A 20,226-nucleotide genomic window follows, 5' to 3' on the forward strand; every position below is an offset into this window, starting at 1 on the left:
CACGTAATTTGATTGGTTAATATATTTTTGTGCAATTTTATTTTTCATTTTTTTTAGTGTCATCGTAGTGGTCGGACGTGTTTTACATTGCTCTGTAGGAAATACACATTTTATGTTGAAATACAAATTTCATATTTTAAGCGACACCGGCTCTGTGATTCGACCCAACACCTGAGTTAGGCTGTGAATGCTTAAAACCGTCTAGACCGCTACGCTACAGGGGCCGGATATTGACTAGGCTATTTAATTTTCTATGTATACACCTGTGTGTGTATATACACATAAATAGGTAACGCTTCCTGTAAGCGGCCATTTGCAGTTATGGTGATAATAGTGTGAGCGGAATTTAATACGTTTAAGGTTTGTTATTAAAAACATTTATTCTCGACTATGTTGAGATTATACCTAAATACGTTTTACACAATGACTGCATTTCGAGTAATAACGTATTAACTATATACGAGGAAATGTACCGATTTACCGGCACATGTAATTAATGTTTACGTGTATATAACTAAACCAATGAACATTGTTGTATGTGAACACAAAGAACTTTTAGTTGGTGGTAACTTTTAAAACAACTTCCTATAGTTTTTGATAATTTTACACATTATCAAATCACATCGATATATTCATATGGAACTGGTCAACAGTGTCACTATTTCGAAACGTGATCCAAACGTATTCGCTAGAGCTAATCGTTGTATATGTAAACCCGTAGTGTGTAGTTATATATATAGATATGTAATCGTGTTGATTTATATGATAAACGGATTGTTATTCTCTAACGGTTTGTAAATAAAGCCATTGTTGCCGTGTTTCTCTATTTTATATTTATAATTTAGGGATATTCATCTTCAATCGTTTTTGCTGTGTTATTTATGTGTGTCAACTCTGTGTTACTATAGTAAACAATAAACAACTTATTCAATATATATATGTATCATGGAAATATAATATTCCTGAAGGTTTGACGAAACACGAATAGCATAGTTAATGAGTGATCATAATCGAAATTTACAAGGTACATGTAGTGTGTGACCTGGTTTAGTAGCCATTCTCGGCGTTGTTTACACAACAGGTTGAAACTTGTTTGACTATTTCTAAACGTGATGCAATCGTTGCCGTTATCAATAGATGGATTACCCCATGACGATATAAATAGATGGGAAAACCCATATCGATTAGAACCCCCCTCTTCCCATGACGTCATCGATCGGTACCCCCCTCTTGAAGGGGGGTGCCATAGGGAGGTGCCAGGGGGTGGTAAGGATTATATAGGAGGTGCACTGAGTGACCCTGCGCCAAAACCGGTACTTTTGTACTACTGTTATATTACAATAAAATGTAAACAAAAATCGAAGCGGCTGTGTTCCCACCATGTTAATGTGTACAGATATACAGAGTTGTACCTTTGAGCGCCCGGATGTACCTTTGTGTGACGTCATCGCCATGCACGTGCGTTCAGCTCAATAGGGGTCACCTGCGCCAAACTCATATTTGGTTGTGGAACATAGTAAGACGGAGGTTATCAAAAGGCAAAGTATCGGAATTAAAACAACAAGAACGTCTCAGTACTGTAGGCTATTCTTCCTCCATGTTACCGATGGTCGCACGAGTGTGTAGAGAGAACGAAGAACTACATACCATCAGAGAAACGCCTATACCAACAGTTGCATTCGGTAGTGGCTTTGTAAAGGTCTTGGTTTTGTTACCTATGACCGTAAATCGAATCTCCATTAAATGGTTTACAATACCAGAATATCATCTTAGAAAGAGTATTATTTCCCAATTTTGACAACCATCCACTAATGTCCCGTACCATAGAACATTTAGGACGCCAAGTCACTGAAGTCAGAGCTAGAGATTTTCCGGTTCAAAATCTTCTAGAGTTGACGGCATGAGGAATGGAGAATCCCCATGATTCGGATATGTCGTCCGATTAGAACAGATATTGACAAATATCTGTTACTTTTATCATTTGTTGGAATGGAATTAACTTACCATTTTATTGTAATGACCCTAATTTTAAGCCATTTCATTTTGCAATTTTGTTGAGCAGGTTTCCTGCATTGCTTGATCATGTCTTAATTTAACAAAGTGCTGTAATCAATTGATTGAGAAACTTTAATTTTTTACCGTAAAAATAAACAGATATGTATACATGGTGTTTGTGTATCTAAAATATAGGATGGTGCTTAAAGTGAAAAGTCGGGCAAGGATGGTTAAAGTCGGTAAAAATGTGTGAATGTATCCAGTATAATTTCTTATGAAATAGAAAAATAAAATCTCTCGTCAAAATCTGTCTGCGTACGAAGAAATTGATTTAAAGTATAACGTAGGAATCCTAAAACGTCATCCCGGCTGAATATGTCCGTGGTTACATTTCCACCCAGCCTCGCTTTCAATGCTTTCAACTTTTCTTTATTTCAATGGTCAGAACTGGGAAACGTAAGCAGAACTTGACCGTCGTATTAATGTGAGAGACTTTTGGAAGGCCAATGAACGGATTTAGACTGGTTTTCTTTGTCCGACTATTCACTTGAACTTTTGACGCACTGTATACTATATATATACATTTGTATATCTATTCAGTTGCTTAGTCTGTTAAACAAAAACGTGTCCTTACAATTTGACACAAGAAATAAGAAGGAATGCTTAATTCATTTATTTGCTAAAACAGTGACATTTCTTTTTAAGAACATAATATATAGTTTTTGACTTATAAAACGTGCATTCGTGATATAACTATATTGTAGTTTACGATAACCGAGGGATATCATGATTATTGCCATACATTTATAGCTTTTTTGTCTCATCTCCGTATTAAATGGGGTCAGTGGAATCCAAGATTTCTCCCAGAAGCTGCCAAACATAGCGGTCCTTGTCCTCTAACATTTCAAATACTTCTACTGCCGCAGCTTTACGGGCGTTCTGTAGTTCGAACTTTTGTATTTTTTCATACCCGAGTTGCAGATATTCACCCCATCTCTGTAACAGTTTATCGAATACATAATCAAGCATTGCTTCCTCTCCCATCTCGTTTTCGGTATCGATCTGGGTAGTGTCCGATCGTTTCTTGCGCTCGAACGCCTTATGATATTGGTCACACGATGGTTTTGGCGTGATCTCGGTGGCACAAGAAGTTGAGATGGATTCTAGTGGTTCAGGCGTTTGTGGTGTGTCGGTTCCACACACCGTATCATGAGAATCCGGACGTTCTAGATGTTTTGGAGTTTCTTGCATTTCTTTTTCTGTTGTTTTATCATCACTTTCTACTTCATCGTCATCAGTCGCTAAAAAGCCACCGGTATCTTCGGTGCCACTTGCAGTTTCGGTATCCGAGTCACTATCAACTTCTGTTTTGGTTTCCGTGATTGTGTTGTTGCTGATTTCTTCAGTCTTGGCCGTTTCATCAGGGTCTTCGATAGGATGCAATGACGTCATGGCCAGCATGTCTTGGAAATGTTTTTGTATTAGAGCAGCATTTGGTATGTCCGGTGCCTGTATTTCGTTATTCACTACGCTATTTTCTGTTTCCTTACAGGTAAGTATGTGTCGCAGTCGTTGATGTGGTGGTTCTACTGCTTTGTTGTATAATTTTACCATGGTGTAGATCGTGGTGGATGCTTCATGGGAATTCTTGTCTTGGTCTTGTTGAGTGGTGGTGGCGGGTTCGTCCCCACCAGATGTTCCGGAAGCGGCGAGATACTGGTGATCGAGATTGACAAGGTCAAGAAAATTGTTCAAACCTACAGGTTTATCGGATATGTTTGCCTTGTCAGACTCTGTATTCAAATTTTCCTCTACGCCAGTACCACCTGCAGTATCAACGCTTCTTTTGTCGTCAGCGTCCGTAGTGTCTAAGTTGGCGGAAAATCCATCCGACTCGTTTTCCCGTGGCTCTCTTACATCCTTAGATTTCGTTTGATCATACAAGGCCGTAGTTGATGTATCTTCCATGCTAGAATTTTCCGTAGTATGCGATTGGTCGCAAGTGATCGCTATGCCTTGTGGATCCAAACTATTTTCAGGATTGACTAATGTGCCTGAAAGTGTATCCAAGTTATCTACACTGGAGTCCTCACACCCAGAAGGTGTTGATTTCACGCAATCCATGCTGTTATGACTGTTACTATTGTAAAACTACGTCCGTCTCTAGGTACAGACCTTCGCTTTGACAACAATTGGACTTGACGTTATTGTGATTGTGACGTCATAATCACAAGTGAGTCTGCAATACCATTGATTTATTCATCGTATAGAAATAGGTACTGTTGGGGCTTCAAAAAGCTGAGTCGCCCGTCCGTTGTCCATAACTTAAGTTGTTACATTTAACAAAATGTCACCGGACCAATAGTTTATTAGTGAATCTGAAACCTCACGATAGATCATGACACATCAGGCTGATGGTTAATCACTTAGTGGTAGTTAAATTGAATAGTCGGGCAAAGAAAACCAGTCTAAATGCGTTCATTGGCCTTCCAAAAGTTCTCACATATTAATACGACGGTCAAGTTCTGCTTAGTTTCCCAGTTCTGACCATTAAAGTAAAGAAAAGTTGAACGCATTGAAAGCGAGGCTGCGTGGAAATGTAACCACGGACATAGTGAGCCGGGAGGACGTTTTAGAATTTCCATACTTTAAATCAATTTCATCGTACGCAGACAGATTTTGACGAGAGATTTTATTTTTCCATTTCATAAGAAATTATACTGGATGCATTCACACCATTTTTACCGACTTTAGCTATCCTTGCCCGACTGTTCACTTTAAGATATAGGTCTTCTGCAAGTTTCATATCCATGTGTTAACTGATTGGAAATGGTTCTTCTGGATTAATAAATTCTGTATGTAATCGACCATGAAGTCAAGACCACAGTCACCCTTTGCTTAGGAAATGAAATTCGGTTTTTGGTGTTGCCTGTTTATGTTGTGAGTTTCGTATCTCTTAAAGGGACAATTCAGTCTAAGAGAACATTGAAATTTGTATATATATCAGATAAAACCAGTTCTAATGGAAATTAGATCAGTCGGTTTAATTGTGATATGCCTGAAAAGCCCATGGTGGTGAAATGTGTGTGAAATGTGCAATTTCGCTCGCTGTCCGCCATTACACACTGTGGTTGAACTTCTTGTATGCCGAACCCTGTCCCTTGCTCGTAAAGTAATGCAACTTTTGGCTAGAACTGCTCAAATCGCTCTGACAGCAGTGTGTTTACCTTATTAGGTGAATTGTCTCGCCTAAAATCATTTTATCACCTTCTCAGTGGTTATGTAGTTCATTTGTTTAACGTGCGTGACTTTGGCTCGGGTATGGGTACAGAGTCAATATTGTACCTGCTTAATCGTATTGGTCAACGATTTGATATTTCAACGATATTTATTAAAATACTTAAAGGTAGGTTTCGCCCAACCAAATAAATATTTTTTTGTGAAATGCGATAAGCGGAAGAAAAGATGAAAAAACATATTAAAATATCTCAATTTAATTTCTTTATGTGTTTGAGATTGAACAAATGTGTCTTGAATACAAAATTGAAGGAAATCCTTGATTTATTACGGTGTCCGTCAGACAAAATAATATGCAAATGAAGCTGCGATGGATTGCGTTGTCGAAGTTTGGTGCATGCGCATTGTCACGCACTTAAAGTAAACAAAATGGCTGAACGAAAGTGTGTGAGATGAAAAAAATATATCTGAATCGGCAACAAAGTGGAGGAAATTATAATGGATTCGGTAGCACCCTAGGATATCTATAGGGATTTAAATTCAGAGATGACATGTAGCAATAGAAGAAACAGAAGCCACATCTCAAGCGGAACTTGCCGGGATCTGTTGGGACTCGTGTTTACGGCATTGTACGTGGTGAGTTAAATTTCAACACATATGCCAGCGCACAAACAGCCGCAGACTATCTACATGTATATTTGGTGTACAAAGTTAGCGAGTGTATGTAAGAAACATGAAGTGTTTTAGATTATATGATATGTATAAACAGTCCCTCGCACTTCGATTTGTTGTTGTTGTTTTTTAATTAAACATGCCGTGGCAAGACTGTCACTTAGAACTATCTGACATTTTGTTGCACGCTTCCGTTTGTTGCTGCGGCCTCGTTTTGGAAAAAAATATGTCATGTTCTATGTAAAGCTTTACTTCGCTCTATTTTTAGAGAAGTATTTTCCTGGTCAAGCTAGGCAACTGACCACCCATATTGTTCGCTGTATGCATTGAAAATGATCTGAAGATTATATCTATGTATAGGATAAATTTCAATTTCGTAGTCTTTATATTTCATTGGGCGAAACCTACCTTTAACAATGGCGTGAAATTTGTCAATGTTTTACGTTATATGTTTCATTAGAAATGTAGACCAATACATTTACGCTATATTTTGCTTCTTGGTTATGTAAAAGAATTTGCCTGAGTGAATTGTCTCTTTAAGGCTTTGGTATGTTTTCGATTTTATTCTGAAAAATCAAATTGAAATAAAATTATTGTTCATGAATCTGAATGTAGATATAATACAGATCATACATATCTCTCTCCGTTTGATAAAGGATCTGACAACATCCCATTATAGGGGTCCCTTTCAAATTGGACAATCAAACTGCTTCTACCAGAATCTAGGACGTGTCTGAGACGAAATGTTTTTTATTGTAAACACGGTGGCAGAAATGATCACTAGACTATGTCCCCTTATGAAATGTTTATTAAAAGAAGTGATTATGAGGATATATATCCCGCATCAGACAAGAATCTAATCCTTGTATTCCTATGACGTCACGTGATATCCAAGATATAGCCGTATCAGGTATGAACGATAGAGTTATCGCTCTTTGCCCATAACGTCATAAGCAACAAAATGGCGGTCACGTTACGCTTCGCAACGAGAGCACTCAAAATGATGGAGATAAAATGTTTTAATGAAAGTGATGATGACCACTTTCAAAGCAAACCGAAATCGGCAATACTTACTTAGGATTATATAACAGACATGCGTGGTTAATTGGCTCCCCCGCTTCCTACGCCCCTGAATAGCTTAAGTTTTGAGTCGTTTTGGTTTCCATACACCATATGAAATCGTTACACAGTTTGTTTTCGCCTCGCCCTATACAAGTTTATTTTAGACCAAATATTTTCCGTATCAGGTCACTAACAAACTGTGTAACTAATAGTATTTGAATTAGATTGATTGCTATTTTTCATGACGCGGGTCGTCTTATGTTTAACGCGTGTGAGTTGACTATCACTGTGCCCACTGTGGGTACCGTACACGGGATATTGGTATCGACGAGGCGGTGGCCTGTCACAGCAAGGGGAAGTTTTGCAATATTTTCACAGTTTTGATGTAATTAATGTATCTGAAACTATTTGTCAGTTCAAGGTAAGTACAACCCCCAGCGTCATATATTGATGGAGGAATAGACAGGAATCCAGGGTCACCTGTAGGGGGGTACCACAATGAAAACGACTGTGAACTATTGTTCGTGATATTGAATTACTAGATTGTTCCAGGTTGTCAATTTAGGGTTGTATAGACGGGTTATGATATGGAAGTTTATGTTTAGGCCAATTTCATATTGTCGTGGCCATGGATGTTTCAACAAGAAGACTGAAAATTTAGCTTTTATACGGGGGCTTGCTAAACTGGTGTACGGGGACTTGGTTTATGTGATAAAAATGGTGTACGGGGGCTTGGCATAATTAAAATGACAAACTTCACAATATATTTAAATAATTCAAGTTTGCTTGTTTCGGGCATTTTCATTGGCTTAAAAATTTACTTTATCAGCCCATAAATGAAAAAATGGCGTCGCCGTTTGTAACGTTGCTTCTGATTGGCTTAGATGACGGCGTAATGATTTCATAGACAAAAGAATCCCAAAATGAATTTTGAATTTTGAAGAGATTATCATTAGTAAATTGAATTATAAGGATTAATTTGAATAGATTTTTTATGTTATGGAGATATAACACAAAAATCTGAGTGTACTCTCATCATAAACCGCTTCGCGGTTTATTTAGAGTACACTCAGATTTTTGTGTCATATCTCCATAACATAAAAAAATCTATTCAATTTAATCCTTAAAACAAATAGCGCCTAGTCGTCCAAAGGACAGATGTAAAGTTTTCTTTCGACGTCAGTGTCTTCGTAGATCTCATGTAAAGGTGTCAATGGAATAGACTAGTAGACCTTCCAGACGAAGATGATGAATGTTGGTTGGTCTGTAGATTCTGTATATAAGATCAGTTTGTTTGTTTACTGGCAATTTCGTTAAATTCTTTAACGGAGGGGATCATTTTGAGGAAGGAATTCCTTTACTTGTATTACCAACCATATAGCGCCGATTTCGATAAGAAATATAACTTCATCTGGTGGGATTCAAGTAATTTTACTTTTGAATTGTAAACCATGGCTACGAATACATATTTGTCATAGTGTTGTTTGGACATCGCGTTTGTACAAGAAAAACTCCAATCAGATATTGTTCACATTGCTCCAACACAACGAAGGTGAGTAGTATATTTTAGCATAGTTAATTGTAATATGTAATGATATTTACGGTGCAATGTTTGACGGAAAGTCTGTGACTCTCAGCAGCTGCAAAACTCGTAATTACAGTTTTAAATATTGACGATGTATCATGCCAAAGAACTCTATAATTCGAGAATACAACACGGAACTTCAGTTTAATGCACACTTGTCCAGATGTCACCCTTTACTGATATGGTTCCGTTTCTTACATTTTCCGTTTTAATTTTGCATCCTATCCTTATTTGTCAGATTTATTGTTTATAATTTGCTGTTATTTATCTTTATCTGAAGATAATGTTTTAATACGTTAATACTTTTAGCTGCCCAGACTTAAAAATAAATTGAAAAGAACAGTTTTTTCCTGAATTGATCAAAATCAAAATGATTAATCATTCTACATAGCGTATCGTTTCAATCAGTAATTTGATAATCATATAGAACGCTATATATTGATATCTAGAAAGGAATATTTGGCTTAAAAAGCTACGTTTCTCAACTCATCAACCAATTCGCCGTACAATCTTCAACCATGCTGCCGTACAATCAACATCCAAGCCCCCGTACACTTGATTTTTAACAACAAGCAAGCCCCCGTACACAACGTGATTTTCACTGATTTATTTCGCAATCTTCATGACCTCAAAATTTGTCATCGGGGCGCGAGTTGCTTTCCTTTTTTGTGAATTAGCCATAGAAAATGAATTCCGTTTCAGTGATTTATGTTGAACCGCCTTTTTCACTGCGGTACCCCCCTGCATGTGACCCTGGATTCCTGTCTATTCCTCAATGACTATATGACGCTGGGGGTTGACAGATCGCTTACGGACGCGATATATACTTAGCTTGAACTGACCAATAGTTACAGATACATTAATTACATTAAAACTGTGAAAATATTGCAAAACTTCCCCTTGCTGTGACAGGTCACCGCCTCGTCGATACCAATATCCCCTGTACGGGTACCCACAGTGGTGCCTGAAGCCAAATCTTCACATTTTCGTGCTTTGATAAGCCATGATCTCTCAGACCATCACCCCACTCTCTCTTTTAGTCTGTACCAGTTTATTGAATTTACTAAAAGCAGAATAAAATCAAGCCACTTTAATATATACGTACAAATTGTACAATGTAGCGTTTGATATAATATAAATGTTGAGTCCTAATATATTATGCATTTAGAAATCACAACTTGTGCTATTTATGTAAAATTCATTTACAATTTACATTATAAAATATGGCATGCATTTATTTCAACAATAGCTATATCTTGTAAATAAACAACGTACATGTACATATGTATATAATTTTCTACTTACATATATTTATCTACAAGTCACAATAAATATCAACTATATTGATACTTCAATACCAATGTTTCTACATAAAGAAATTGTTCATATGAGCCTACAAACCTCCAGCATATGCTTATGGAGGTAGCGTTTCTGAGCGAAAGCCCTTCCACATCGCTCACAAGAAAAGTTCTTGCACTTCACGGAATGGATAAGCATGTGGGAACGCAAATTGCTTTTATCGGCAAATGCCTTGTCACAACCGACGCTGGGGCACGTGAACGGCCGTTCGCCCGTATGGGTTCTGGTATGTCCCTTCAGAAGCCACGACCGGGTGAATATTTTACCGCATATGTCGCACTTATTCTTCTGTTTTATGTGATGAGATCGCAGATGAGCACTAAACGCAGACAATGATGCGAATGTCTTGTTGCATTCGTCGCAGCGCAACACTGACGATTCTTGAGAGGGCTCTTCTGGTTGGACTTCCAGAGTAACGTTATGGCTTCGACTTGAGTCTAACAACTGACGAGCAAATAGATTGACGCTTTTACTCGGCCCTGGCTGCGACGAGTCGCAGTCATCGGTTAAACATAAATCGGAGAAATCCTTCACACTTTCGTTGGAACCGGAGTCGCTCAAATACGAGTTGTCGTTCTTGTTATAAGTACCACGCTGCTTTCTAGACAAACTATCGAGTTTTGGTTCAGAATCAAAATCAATGACGGGATCTAACTGTGATTCATCAGATATGTTATCGTCAAGTAACCCAAAGTCAATGTCCTCCTGACAAGTTCCCAAGAATACATCTTCGTACTCGTCATCGGTTTCCCATTCGCTCGATTCGGAGTCGTAGTCACTGGGTAGGTCGGATCTACTCTCACAGGGGTATTCGCCAAAGCACTCCAATGTCTCTCTCGGGTTTACGCCAGCTAGTTCAAGATGTGGTACGCGTAAACTAATCTGGAACCTAGTCACGAAGGACATGTAGCTCATGGATTTATATTTAACAATTGGATACTTTTTCTTCTTCTGGGAATTTCGCGCATTGCACTTGCCCTCTTTTTGTGGAGAGTTAGTGCCACCTGCTTTATTCCTGTTTTTGAATGGAACCTTCTTTATGGCCAAACCGGAACGAGTTGTCATAACGTTTGGATCACGCTCTGGAAATAAGCATAGAGAAGTTTGTTAATTTGAGTAATAATTGTGTCTTCATGTGAAAAAAAACACCATTTTTGTTTGATGTAATAATCAGTACAAATACAGTTGTATTATTATTGTTATAATAAAACAAACACACATACTGAAAATACTCGGTAACTTAAGTAGTTTACAATACATGTAAAACTATGATACTGAAAACTTCATACATTGCAGTAAAAATACTAGAGGCAAAGCCATTCTAATCCACCAGATTTACTTCCCTTCGTTTTACTTTGTCAGTAGTGGCAGATAGAAACGAAAGATGTGTACTGACGGAATGAAACATGTGGAAGAAACCCTGGTAGATCAGAATGAGGTAAATCTGTTTCCCTAGATTGGAACGCCACCTATCGTAATGTAACGTGTCTAATGGTGATCTTTATTTTAACCAGATTGACGCACATATAAAATGCTTAAAACGCTTTTATTGGGACGCTTTATATTATTGAAAGGTTACGTAATAGTCTACTATGTAATTTTTTCTTTCTGTAACAGGGCTTGTAAATAGTTTGTGTTTCATGGGAATAAATATCGTGTAGTGCGTGTGTATCTTGTACACGTGTAGCTGTCGTGAATAATATGTCATTGTATTATCATGAAGAATTTTATGATTTAAGTGCTACATTATGTATCTTTTGAACATTGGTTAAAATTTTAATTCAGTATTATTTAATTTGATTTCCACAAACTTTCTTAACTTTATTTTCTTCTTGTGACATGATATTTTAAAGCTACATTTTGTACATGTGTCTATTCACGTCTGTTTCAGTTAATTACTCTATATATAACATATTTATAATTGTAATTTATTCATTGTGTTTTTATAGCTCATCTACCCTTTGAAGTTAATTATCCAAACTGGTCTTACTAATACTATGACACTTACGACCCAGACAATAGATAAGCTAACTATCTCACCTGTCCGAGTACCGACCAGCCATAATAGAGTCGTATACATGCCAGGTGTCACCCATAGTATCAATTGTACATTTAATTCCATGTCTCATATTTTGTCATCAGTTAGGATCTAGAGCTCGGTCTCTACGGGTCGATTTTCGGACACTCCGGAAATCGCCTTCCGACTCATAGAAAAGTGATTTAATAAATTCGTATTTGAACAACTAATCAACGTCTTTGGATTTTATACAAGGACAAGGAAAATATTACAACTACCGGAAATTCCGTTGTGATAAATTGGTGTGAGATATCCGGAGTAACTTGCCACATTTATTTGTGTAAGACGAGTTACGCACACGATTCCTATAACCTCTACTGCCAAGTAACATTTCCCAAAGGATCATCAGAATCACACAGACTGGAAAGCAAACCAAGGCTGTGTTCGCCAAATTTTGGAACCCGCCAGAATTACGTTTTTCATGACAGTAACAATCAGGATGGCGAATGTCGCATGTTACAGATGCGGTGATCCATTCGTTCCCAATCATGTGTTGTGGTGTCCTGCGAATGGCTGTTACTGTTTCCGGTGTGGAAATATTGGCCATTTATCTCGAATGTGCTTAAGTCGGACTAGACATCGTACTGAAAACTTCAGTAATACAGGATCGTCTCCCTGGACCAGACAGCGTCCCAAACCTACTTTACTTCCTGTTCCTGCTCCGAACAAATCTTCGGACAGAGAGTCTAAGAGTATGACAGCGCCGAGGAAAAAGACCAAATCCACTTCAAAACGGAGGCGAGATTCTGCACGACTCAGGACTTTCCGAGACAATAAGAAGGTACTATCTACATTGCCATTTACAAATGTGCTAAACGAAGAACTTAAAAATGTGATTAACTCCGACAACAACAAAATAATTCAGAATTCCTCTAGGGCTAAAATTCGAAAACTGAAATTGGATGTGAACTTTATTACTAGTGAATATGACCAGCAGATATACGAGAAACTTGTATCGCAACGTGAATTAACAAACATCAAACAAATATCTGAAACCAAAACTTTAAAACTCAAAACCCTGGAATATGAGCTAAATCAGGCAAGAGACACCATTGAAATCCTGAAAGTGCAAAATGACAATCAATCGACTCAAATTCATAAGTTGAAAAACGAAATGACACGACTGAGATACATATGCATAGCGTCCCAACAAATTCAGCCAACAGGAGATCTACGAATCGGAATTCCCACATGAACAATAACGGCCAAGAAACAAGGCATTGTACTAGAGCTCGTCAAAACGGACATCGAGGACGTCGCGGTGGCTATCCGCGGAATAGCGTACATGTACCTTCCCAATAAACACTTTGAGACGGGGACGTCTCATTTTCCTAAGCCGGAGGGATTTATCATGAAGAATTTTATGATATAAGTGCTACATTATGTATCTTTTGAACATTGGTTAAAATTTTAATTTGATTTCCACAAACTTTCTTAACTTTATTTTCTTCTTGTGACATGATATTTTAAAGCTACATTTTGTACATGTATCTATTCACGTCTGTTTCAGTTAATTACTCTATATATAACATATTTATAATTGTAATTTATTCATTGTGTTTTTATAGCTCATCTACCCTTTGAAGTTAATTATCCAAACTGGTCTTACTAATACTATGACACTTACGACCCAGACAATAGATAAGCTAACTATCTCACCTGTCCGAGTACCGACCAGCCATAATAGAGTCATATACATGCCAGGTGTCACCCATAGTATCAATTGTACATTTAATTCCATGTCTCATATTTTGTCATCAGTTAGGATCTAGAGCTCGGTCTCTACGGGTCGATTTTCGGACACTCCGGAAATCGCCTTCCGACTCATAGAAAAGTGATTTAATAAATTCGTATTTGAACAACTAATCAACGTCTTTGGATTTTATACCAGGACAAGGAAAATATTACAACTACCGGAAATTCCGTTGTAATAGTATCGAGCGCCTGTGTTGTGTTCCGTCTTCGTATTGGTCGATCGTGCATGTATTGTTATAGTCGGGTATATATAGGGGTGTTCTGTCCATTTCATTGCGGTGTACTGAAGGATTGAGTTCCTGGACCTAATAGGTTTTAAATAGAGGTGGGTAATAGGTATAGGATGGTAGGGTTGTAGGTGGGGTATGGAGGGGTTGTCGGGGGATATTTTGTAAATAAATGTGTTAGTCTCGTCGTTGTTGGGCCCTACGTCTTGTGTAATACATCGTTTAATATGTAATATGTCGTTATAAATAAATATTGTTTAGTTACGTGTTAAAAGTATTTGTCAAGCAAAACCCTACCTGGGTTGAAACACACAGGTAGGGAGCCGGGTGTAGTTTGTAGTTATTAAAGACTAAAGAAACAATTCACTCAGGCTAATTCTTCTACATAACCAAGAAGCAAAATATGGCATAAATGTATTGTTCTACATTTCTTATGAAACATATAACATAAAATTGACAAATTCCACGTCAATGTTTAGTATTTTAATTGATACCGTTGTAATAAGCAGGTACAATATGTACGCTATACCCATACCCAGCCAAAGTCACGCACGTTAAACAAATGAACTACATAACCACTAAGGGGGCGATAAAATGATTTTTAGGTAAGATAATTCATCTACTGATAAGGTAAACACACTACTGTCAGAGCGATTTGAGCAGTTCTAGACAAATAATGCATTACTCTACGAGCAATGGAAAGGGTTTGGCATATAAGATGTTCGACCACAATGTATAACGGTGGACAGCGAGGAGTTTGAACATTTCGCACGCATTTCACAACCATGGGCTTTTCTGGCATATTACAGTAAAACTGGCTGATATAATTTCCATAAGAACTTGTTTTTTCCGATATTTGTAAAAATGTTAATGTCTCTAACACTGAATTGTCCCTTTAACAAACTGGGTCCGTCTCGCTCCTGTTACATTTCTTTAAACACAACTGCAAGTACCTGTTGACTTGTTCACAACTTGTAACATAACTACGTCTTTTACTGTGACTTTTTGAGTGTTTGGGTTATATTAAAAAGATACCAGATATAAACTTTGGAAGAGTAATGACTTCTTTTGTATAGTGATCTATTTTAATAAACTAGCATATATCTAAACCAAACCCATCTCAGTGACTACAATTTTATTTTACAAATAGGTCATATACAGAACTGCCGATATCCCCTCTACTTTCAAAATAAAAAATAAAAGTAGGCCTAGAAATCTAAATAATACGGAAAAACTTATATAGCTTGAATTTCTATATTGTCTATTTAAGCAATAGGAATGGTTAAACTTATGCTATTTTTTCATGAAATATTATTTGGGAGGTTACCGTAGGTACATGTGTATCTTGGTAGCAGAAGTGATAGTGTGATATACCATCTTACCAAGGGAGATAACCGGTTAAAAAGTAATGTTTGTACACGATATTGCTAGGCCTACAGTAACGGATATAATAATGTTTAGACTACCTAGTACCTGAATATATCGATTGAAAACTACCCAACTATATTTAATCACAGTTTAAATTCCCAGTGTGAAAAATGTTCGTCAGTAACGATAATGTTCATGTGGTCATCGGACATCATGTTTAGCTCGATGTTCAAACGTAAATGTAATCATTTGATTTAAATGTTACTTTTGTTACATTCAGTTCAGTTGGTGTCAACAATTATCAGTACACTAGGCCTGCCGCCTAGCTATGATCTGAGCTTAACAATAACACTACGAAAGACAGTAGATCTAGACTCTAGGCTATTTTGCCCTTCTGAGACAACAAAAAACCTATGTGTATGAAAATATTTTGAATCTTAACGTTTAAAATCCAACATACCTTGGCCACCAAACCACCGACCAGTTCTATAGTCTCTCACAGCATGTATAAGGCATTTAGGCATAGTGCTAGCGTTTAAATATTCGCTGATTACAACTTATCAAACTCGCCGATCGGGCATCATTTGAACGTTTGTTTACATGGCGTCCGTCTGCACTGGTTGAAAAGCGCGCGCTATGACGCTTGTTGCTAGGCAACAGTTGCAACTGTGGACGGGCACCTGTGTTTTCACATGATTGGACATTTTTCACATTACATGGGCTCGAGCTACGGCCTTGCTGTGCATTCTCATATTGGTAGCTTATATATTCTAATATTTAAAGTCCACATTTCAATTTAAATAGGAAAAAAAACTACTTCCATATGGCCGGAGTAATAATAATATGTCATTCAATAGGCACTAGACATACTGCAGTAGAGATGATACAATTTTTCCATTCCAAAAAACTATTTACATTCCTTGTTTCGTTCCAAAGAAATCAACCTGGGTGTCATCTCATAGAAACAAATTATACCATACAGGGAGATAACTCTGTCGGACGTATCCAAACGAAGCTTGCATTAATAAATCTCACGCTATCATTCAGTTTTAATAATCAAATGCATACTTTAAATGTACTTTTAAATTCAATATCATGAGTTTTGATAAAATGATAGTTTTGGATCAGCTATTCAGTAGTGATTGATTTCTTTTTAAATATTGTATCTTTAATACTTCAATTGATTTTGTGATCATTGCTTCGATAACAATATAACAACACTAAAGAACGCGAGATTTGACAATTGGTTATGGATTTGCCCCTAAAATTTCACATATCATTATAACAACTTGTGTCAAATTTCATCAGCTGAGTTTGCGATTCGAGTCATGGATTCAAACAACGTTCATGTGTATGTTGAATGCACGGATTTCCTCGTGATGACGATAATTAATAAGAGGTCATGGTTGTGAGATAATTATAAACATCAGACAATTGTTTGTCGAATGTCAGAATTGTAGGGCGTCATCATTAATTGTATGCTATCTGATACTTGTGTATAATGAAGAATATCTCTGATTAGTTTTCAACTCGAACATACGACACAGCTGAAATCGATTCGGTAAATTACACGAGGAGTTTCGTGTATGCACTTTTTCAGCTTACACTGTGAACTTAAAAACAGCATTTAAATGCGCGAAAACAATATTGAAAGCTTTGGCAAAATGAGCTTGTCTGAAAATCATCATGTTATTGCTTATGGATAACAATATCTATGATACACTCATATATATGTGTGTGCATTCAAATCAATTCATAAAATGCACACGCACACACATGTATACATATTCTCGCAGTTGTGTCGTGTACCGTCTGTTACCTCCTTTATCATTCACCTTCATAATATGTTGACGATTGAACGAAACGAAAACGGCTATTGATCGACAGGAGTACTCAGTACGTTATACGTATTAATTATTTATTTGTCGCTGGGCTTGCATTGTGTATCGGTGATATTACTTACACAAGCGTAATCAAGGATCTACTCATGGGTGGTGACAATAAACGGATCATATTGACAAAACCAACCCAAATTTTTGAGATTTGAATGATCTAAAGCGACAGGAGACATGCGAAGCGTGATGCGTATGTACAGCTGCTTTTCAGCGCAAGGCAGTGTGTGTTTCGTTCCGTAAGTATTATCCTAGTGCGTGCAATGCTATCATGTATCGCACTCGTATAAAACTGACATGTGGAACCGTTAGAACGGCTTGTGGTAGTAGTAGGTACTTGCTACTATTGAACGTATGACTGATAAATGAAGCAAACAGTCTTAGTGTAGGTTTTCCGTACCACAGTGGCACTCTGTGCTTCTGTCCAATAACATCAAACCGCCTTATATGGTTAATCGGCAGCCTATACTACACACATACACGATACACATCGCATTTTCGCATAATTTATTCGCCCTGTCGAAGAAAATTTTCGCTTCGCCCCTTCGTGCTTCCCCCGTGGAGAATGATTGTACTGATAGACTCTTTCGAAAGCAAATTATGAGGGCTTTTAACCTTACGATGGACAGAGCAGGGCCGGATTAATGGATGCTGACCAAAGTGCTTCCAAACGGTATTACACAAAACGCCATTATCTTCGACCCATCCTCTTCTCTAGCCAGTAGCAGCAACGCTAATTTCCACACAACAGCTGATAACGGAACCTTGTGGATCATGGCTTACAACAGTGCATTTATATATAAAATGCCATCTCACTGATTATCGTTGTAATGTGCCGTATATTTCACACGAGGAATTAGTTTTCACCAGATTACGCCAGGATTTTACCAGTGCAAGTGATACGAGGAAACTTTAATCTTGTTGAATATTTCGAGTCACGTAAGATTCTTTACACGTTTGTCAATCTTTGTTTTTAAAGTACATTGTTTACAAATGTAACATTAGTTTTCTCTGTGTTCATTTTTAATTAAATTAATTTAAGTGTCTGAATCAATTAATAATTGATAATTATTTCTGTGTTTCTAATCCGGTTGTTGATACTCCCATCCGATAATTTTTGGAAACTGTAATTCTGAAAACAGTGTGGTATATAATATTCGACAGTTGACAATCTGTATACATATTGGATTTGTGAGTTATAGTGACTGTGGTCATATTATTTCCCTCATAACGTGGATGGATTTGTAATATAACCCACACCATACTCATATTGTGGCGTTCATGAGGAAAACGATTCAGCTTTTTGGAATACGTCAATAGACTTTGATTGCTACACGTGGAATGCACTGGTCACTAGTGCCTAAATGACACAGGGAGGAGGTCGTTTCGATTTTGATGACGGTGGGACGTACTGTGGGGGTTGGGAAGATGGCAAAGCCCACGGACACGGTGTGTGTACCGGGCCCAAGGGCCAGGGAGAGTACTCTGGGGCGTGGCAATATGGCTTCGAGGTATCGGGCGTTTACACCTGGCCCAGTGGAAACTCGTTCAAGGGCCAATGGTTCCAGGGAAAGAGACACGGGCTGGGAGTAGAAACGAAGGGCCGGTGGGTCTACAGGGGGGAGTGGACCCAAGGATTCAAGGGCCGTTATGGTGTCCGACAGAGCGTTTCCTCTGGAGCCAGGTACGAGGGCACGTGGACCACTGGTTTACAGGACGGCTATGGGTGCGAAACCTACGCAGACGGAGGTAAGTCCAAGGTCACCTGAATGTAATTTTAACAAATAAGACTTAATAGGTCAAGGTCATGGGCCATATTCGATATTGTTTGACCTTAACAAGGTAGGGGCCATATCATTCGGCATTTGAAGATGTGCAAGAGATGTTATTGTTTTCTTTTGTCATAGATCATTTGAAAAGGCATCTTTCTATTTTACTGACATTTTATTATAAAGCAAAGTTTAGGCTTTGACCTGCATAATTGCTTGTTGATAATTTTTATTTACCATTCATGCCTAAACGGCTAATAATCTATTACCGTGTTTTTCTGCTTAGCATGATCGCCTCTTTCCCACTGGAAAAATATAGACACCCATAGAATGAGAAACACGTTTTCCACCTGATCATGTTACCTGTAACTCACTTACCCATTACGGTATAAATAGTGTCTACCACTCTATAACTGGCGTCCCATCTTTTAAACCGACTCTTGTGTTGCATCTATATAATTGTTGTTCCTATAACCGTTGATCCACCTATGTAATCATTGATCCACATTATTATAACCGTTGATCCACCTATATAAATGGATGTTGATCCATCTATATAAGTTTTAACTGGTGTTGCGTCTATATAATTGTTGATTCGCCTTTGTAAGTGTTGATTCACCTATATAGCGGTTGATCTACTTATATAAATGTTGTCCACCTACATGTCTATAACTGTTGCTTCATCCTATAAACCGAACATAATGTTAAATATATATTTACCTACTCATCCGGGAATTCACGTATGTGTACATAAAGGCTACTGCAGCTTTTAGCTCGTCTATTCGAAGAATAGGGGGCTAATGTTGTCACCCCGGCGTCGGCGTCGGCGTTGGCGTCCCATTTCACGGTAAAGTTTTTGAGCAAGTTTCTGTTTCGTCAATTGTTTAAGCTTAAGTCATCATAAATGTTTATGATTTTATTTTCCTAATGTGTATGGATGCTGAACGTGATAATACAACCAATTTGGGTCCCTTTAGGTTTTTCTTGAGTCTGTTAATTTGTCATATTTCAATGTTTAAGTTTTTGAGCAAGTTTCTATTTCGTCAATTGTTTAAGCCAAATGCTTATGATTTTATTTTCCTAATGTGTATGGATGCTGAACGTAATAATACAACCAATTTGGGGTCCTTTAGGGGGTTTTTGAGTCTGTTAATTTGTCATATTTCCATGTTTAAATAGTAAATACTTGAACATCAACTTCTTCTGAATAGGCGAGCTTTGCTGTTCT

General features: G+C 37.6%; 2 protein-coding genes across 2 annotated transcripts in view; one reads left to right on the forward strand and one right to left on the reverse strand.

The window, feature by feature from the left end:
* Nucleotides 1-9,629: 9,629 nt before the first annotated feature.
* On the reverse strand, nt 9,630-15,948 carry LOC138316969 (protein snail homolog Sna-like). The gene is made up of 2 exons (XM_069258601.1): nt 15,798-15,948; nt 9,630-10,992 (listed from the first exon to the last, which is right to left on the reverse strand). The coding sequence occupies exons 1-2, from the start codon at nt 15,859-15,861 to the stop codon at nt 9,935-9,937; spliced, it is 1,122 nt and encodes a 373-aa protein (XP_069114702.1). The 5' UTR covers nt 15,862-15,948; the 3' UTR covers nt 9,630-9,934.
* Nucleotides 15,949-17,285: 1,337 nt separating this feature from the next.
* LOC138315189 (junctophilin-1-like) overlaps nt 17,286-20,226 on the forward strand; it is a 58,660-nt gene continuing 55,719 nt past the window's right edge. Inside the window, exon 1 of the mRNA XM_069256004.1 lies at nt 17,286-18,978. Coding sequence (XP_069112105.1) covers nt 18,594-18,978 — 385 coding nt within the window. The 5' untranslated portion in view covers nt 17,286-18,593. The remainder of the gene's footprint in view (nt 18,979-20,226) is intronic.

This window comes from Argopecten irradians, chromosome 2 (assembly GCF_041381155.1).
Source record: "Argopecten irradians isolate NY chromosome 2, Ai_NY, whole genome shotgun sequence".
Taxonomy (NCBI): Eukaryota; Metazoa; Mollusca; class Bivalvia; order Pectinida; family Pectinidae; genus Argopecten; species Argopecten irradians.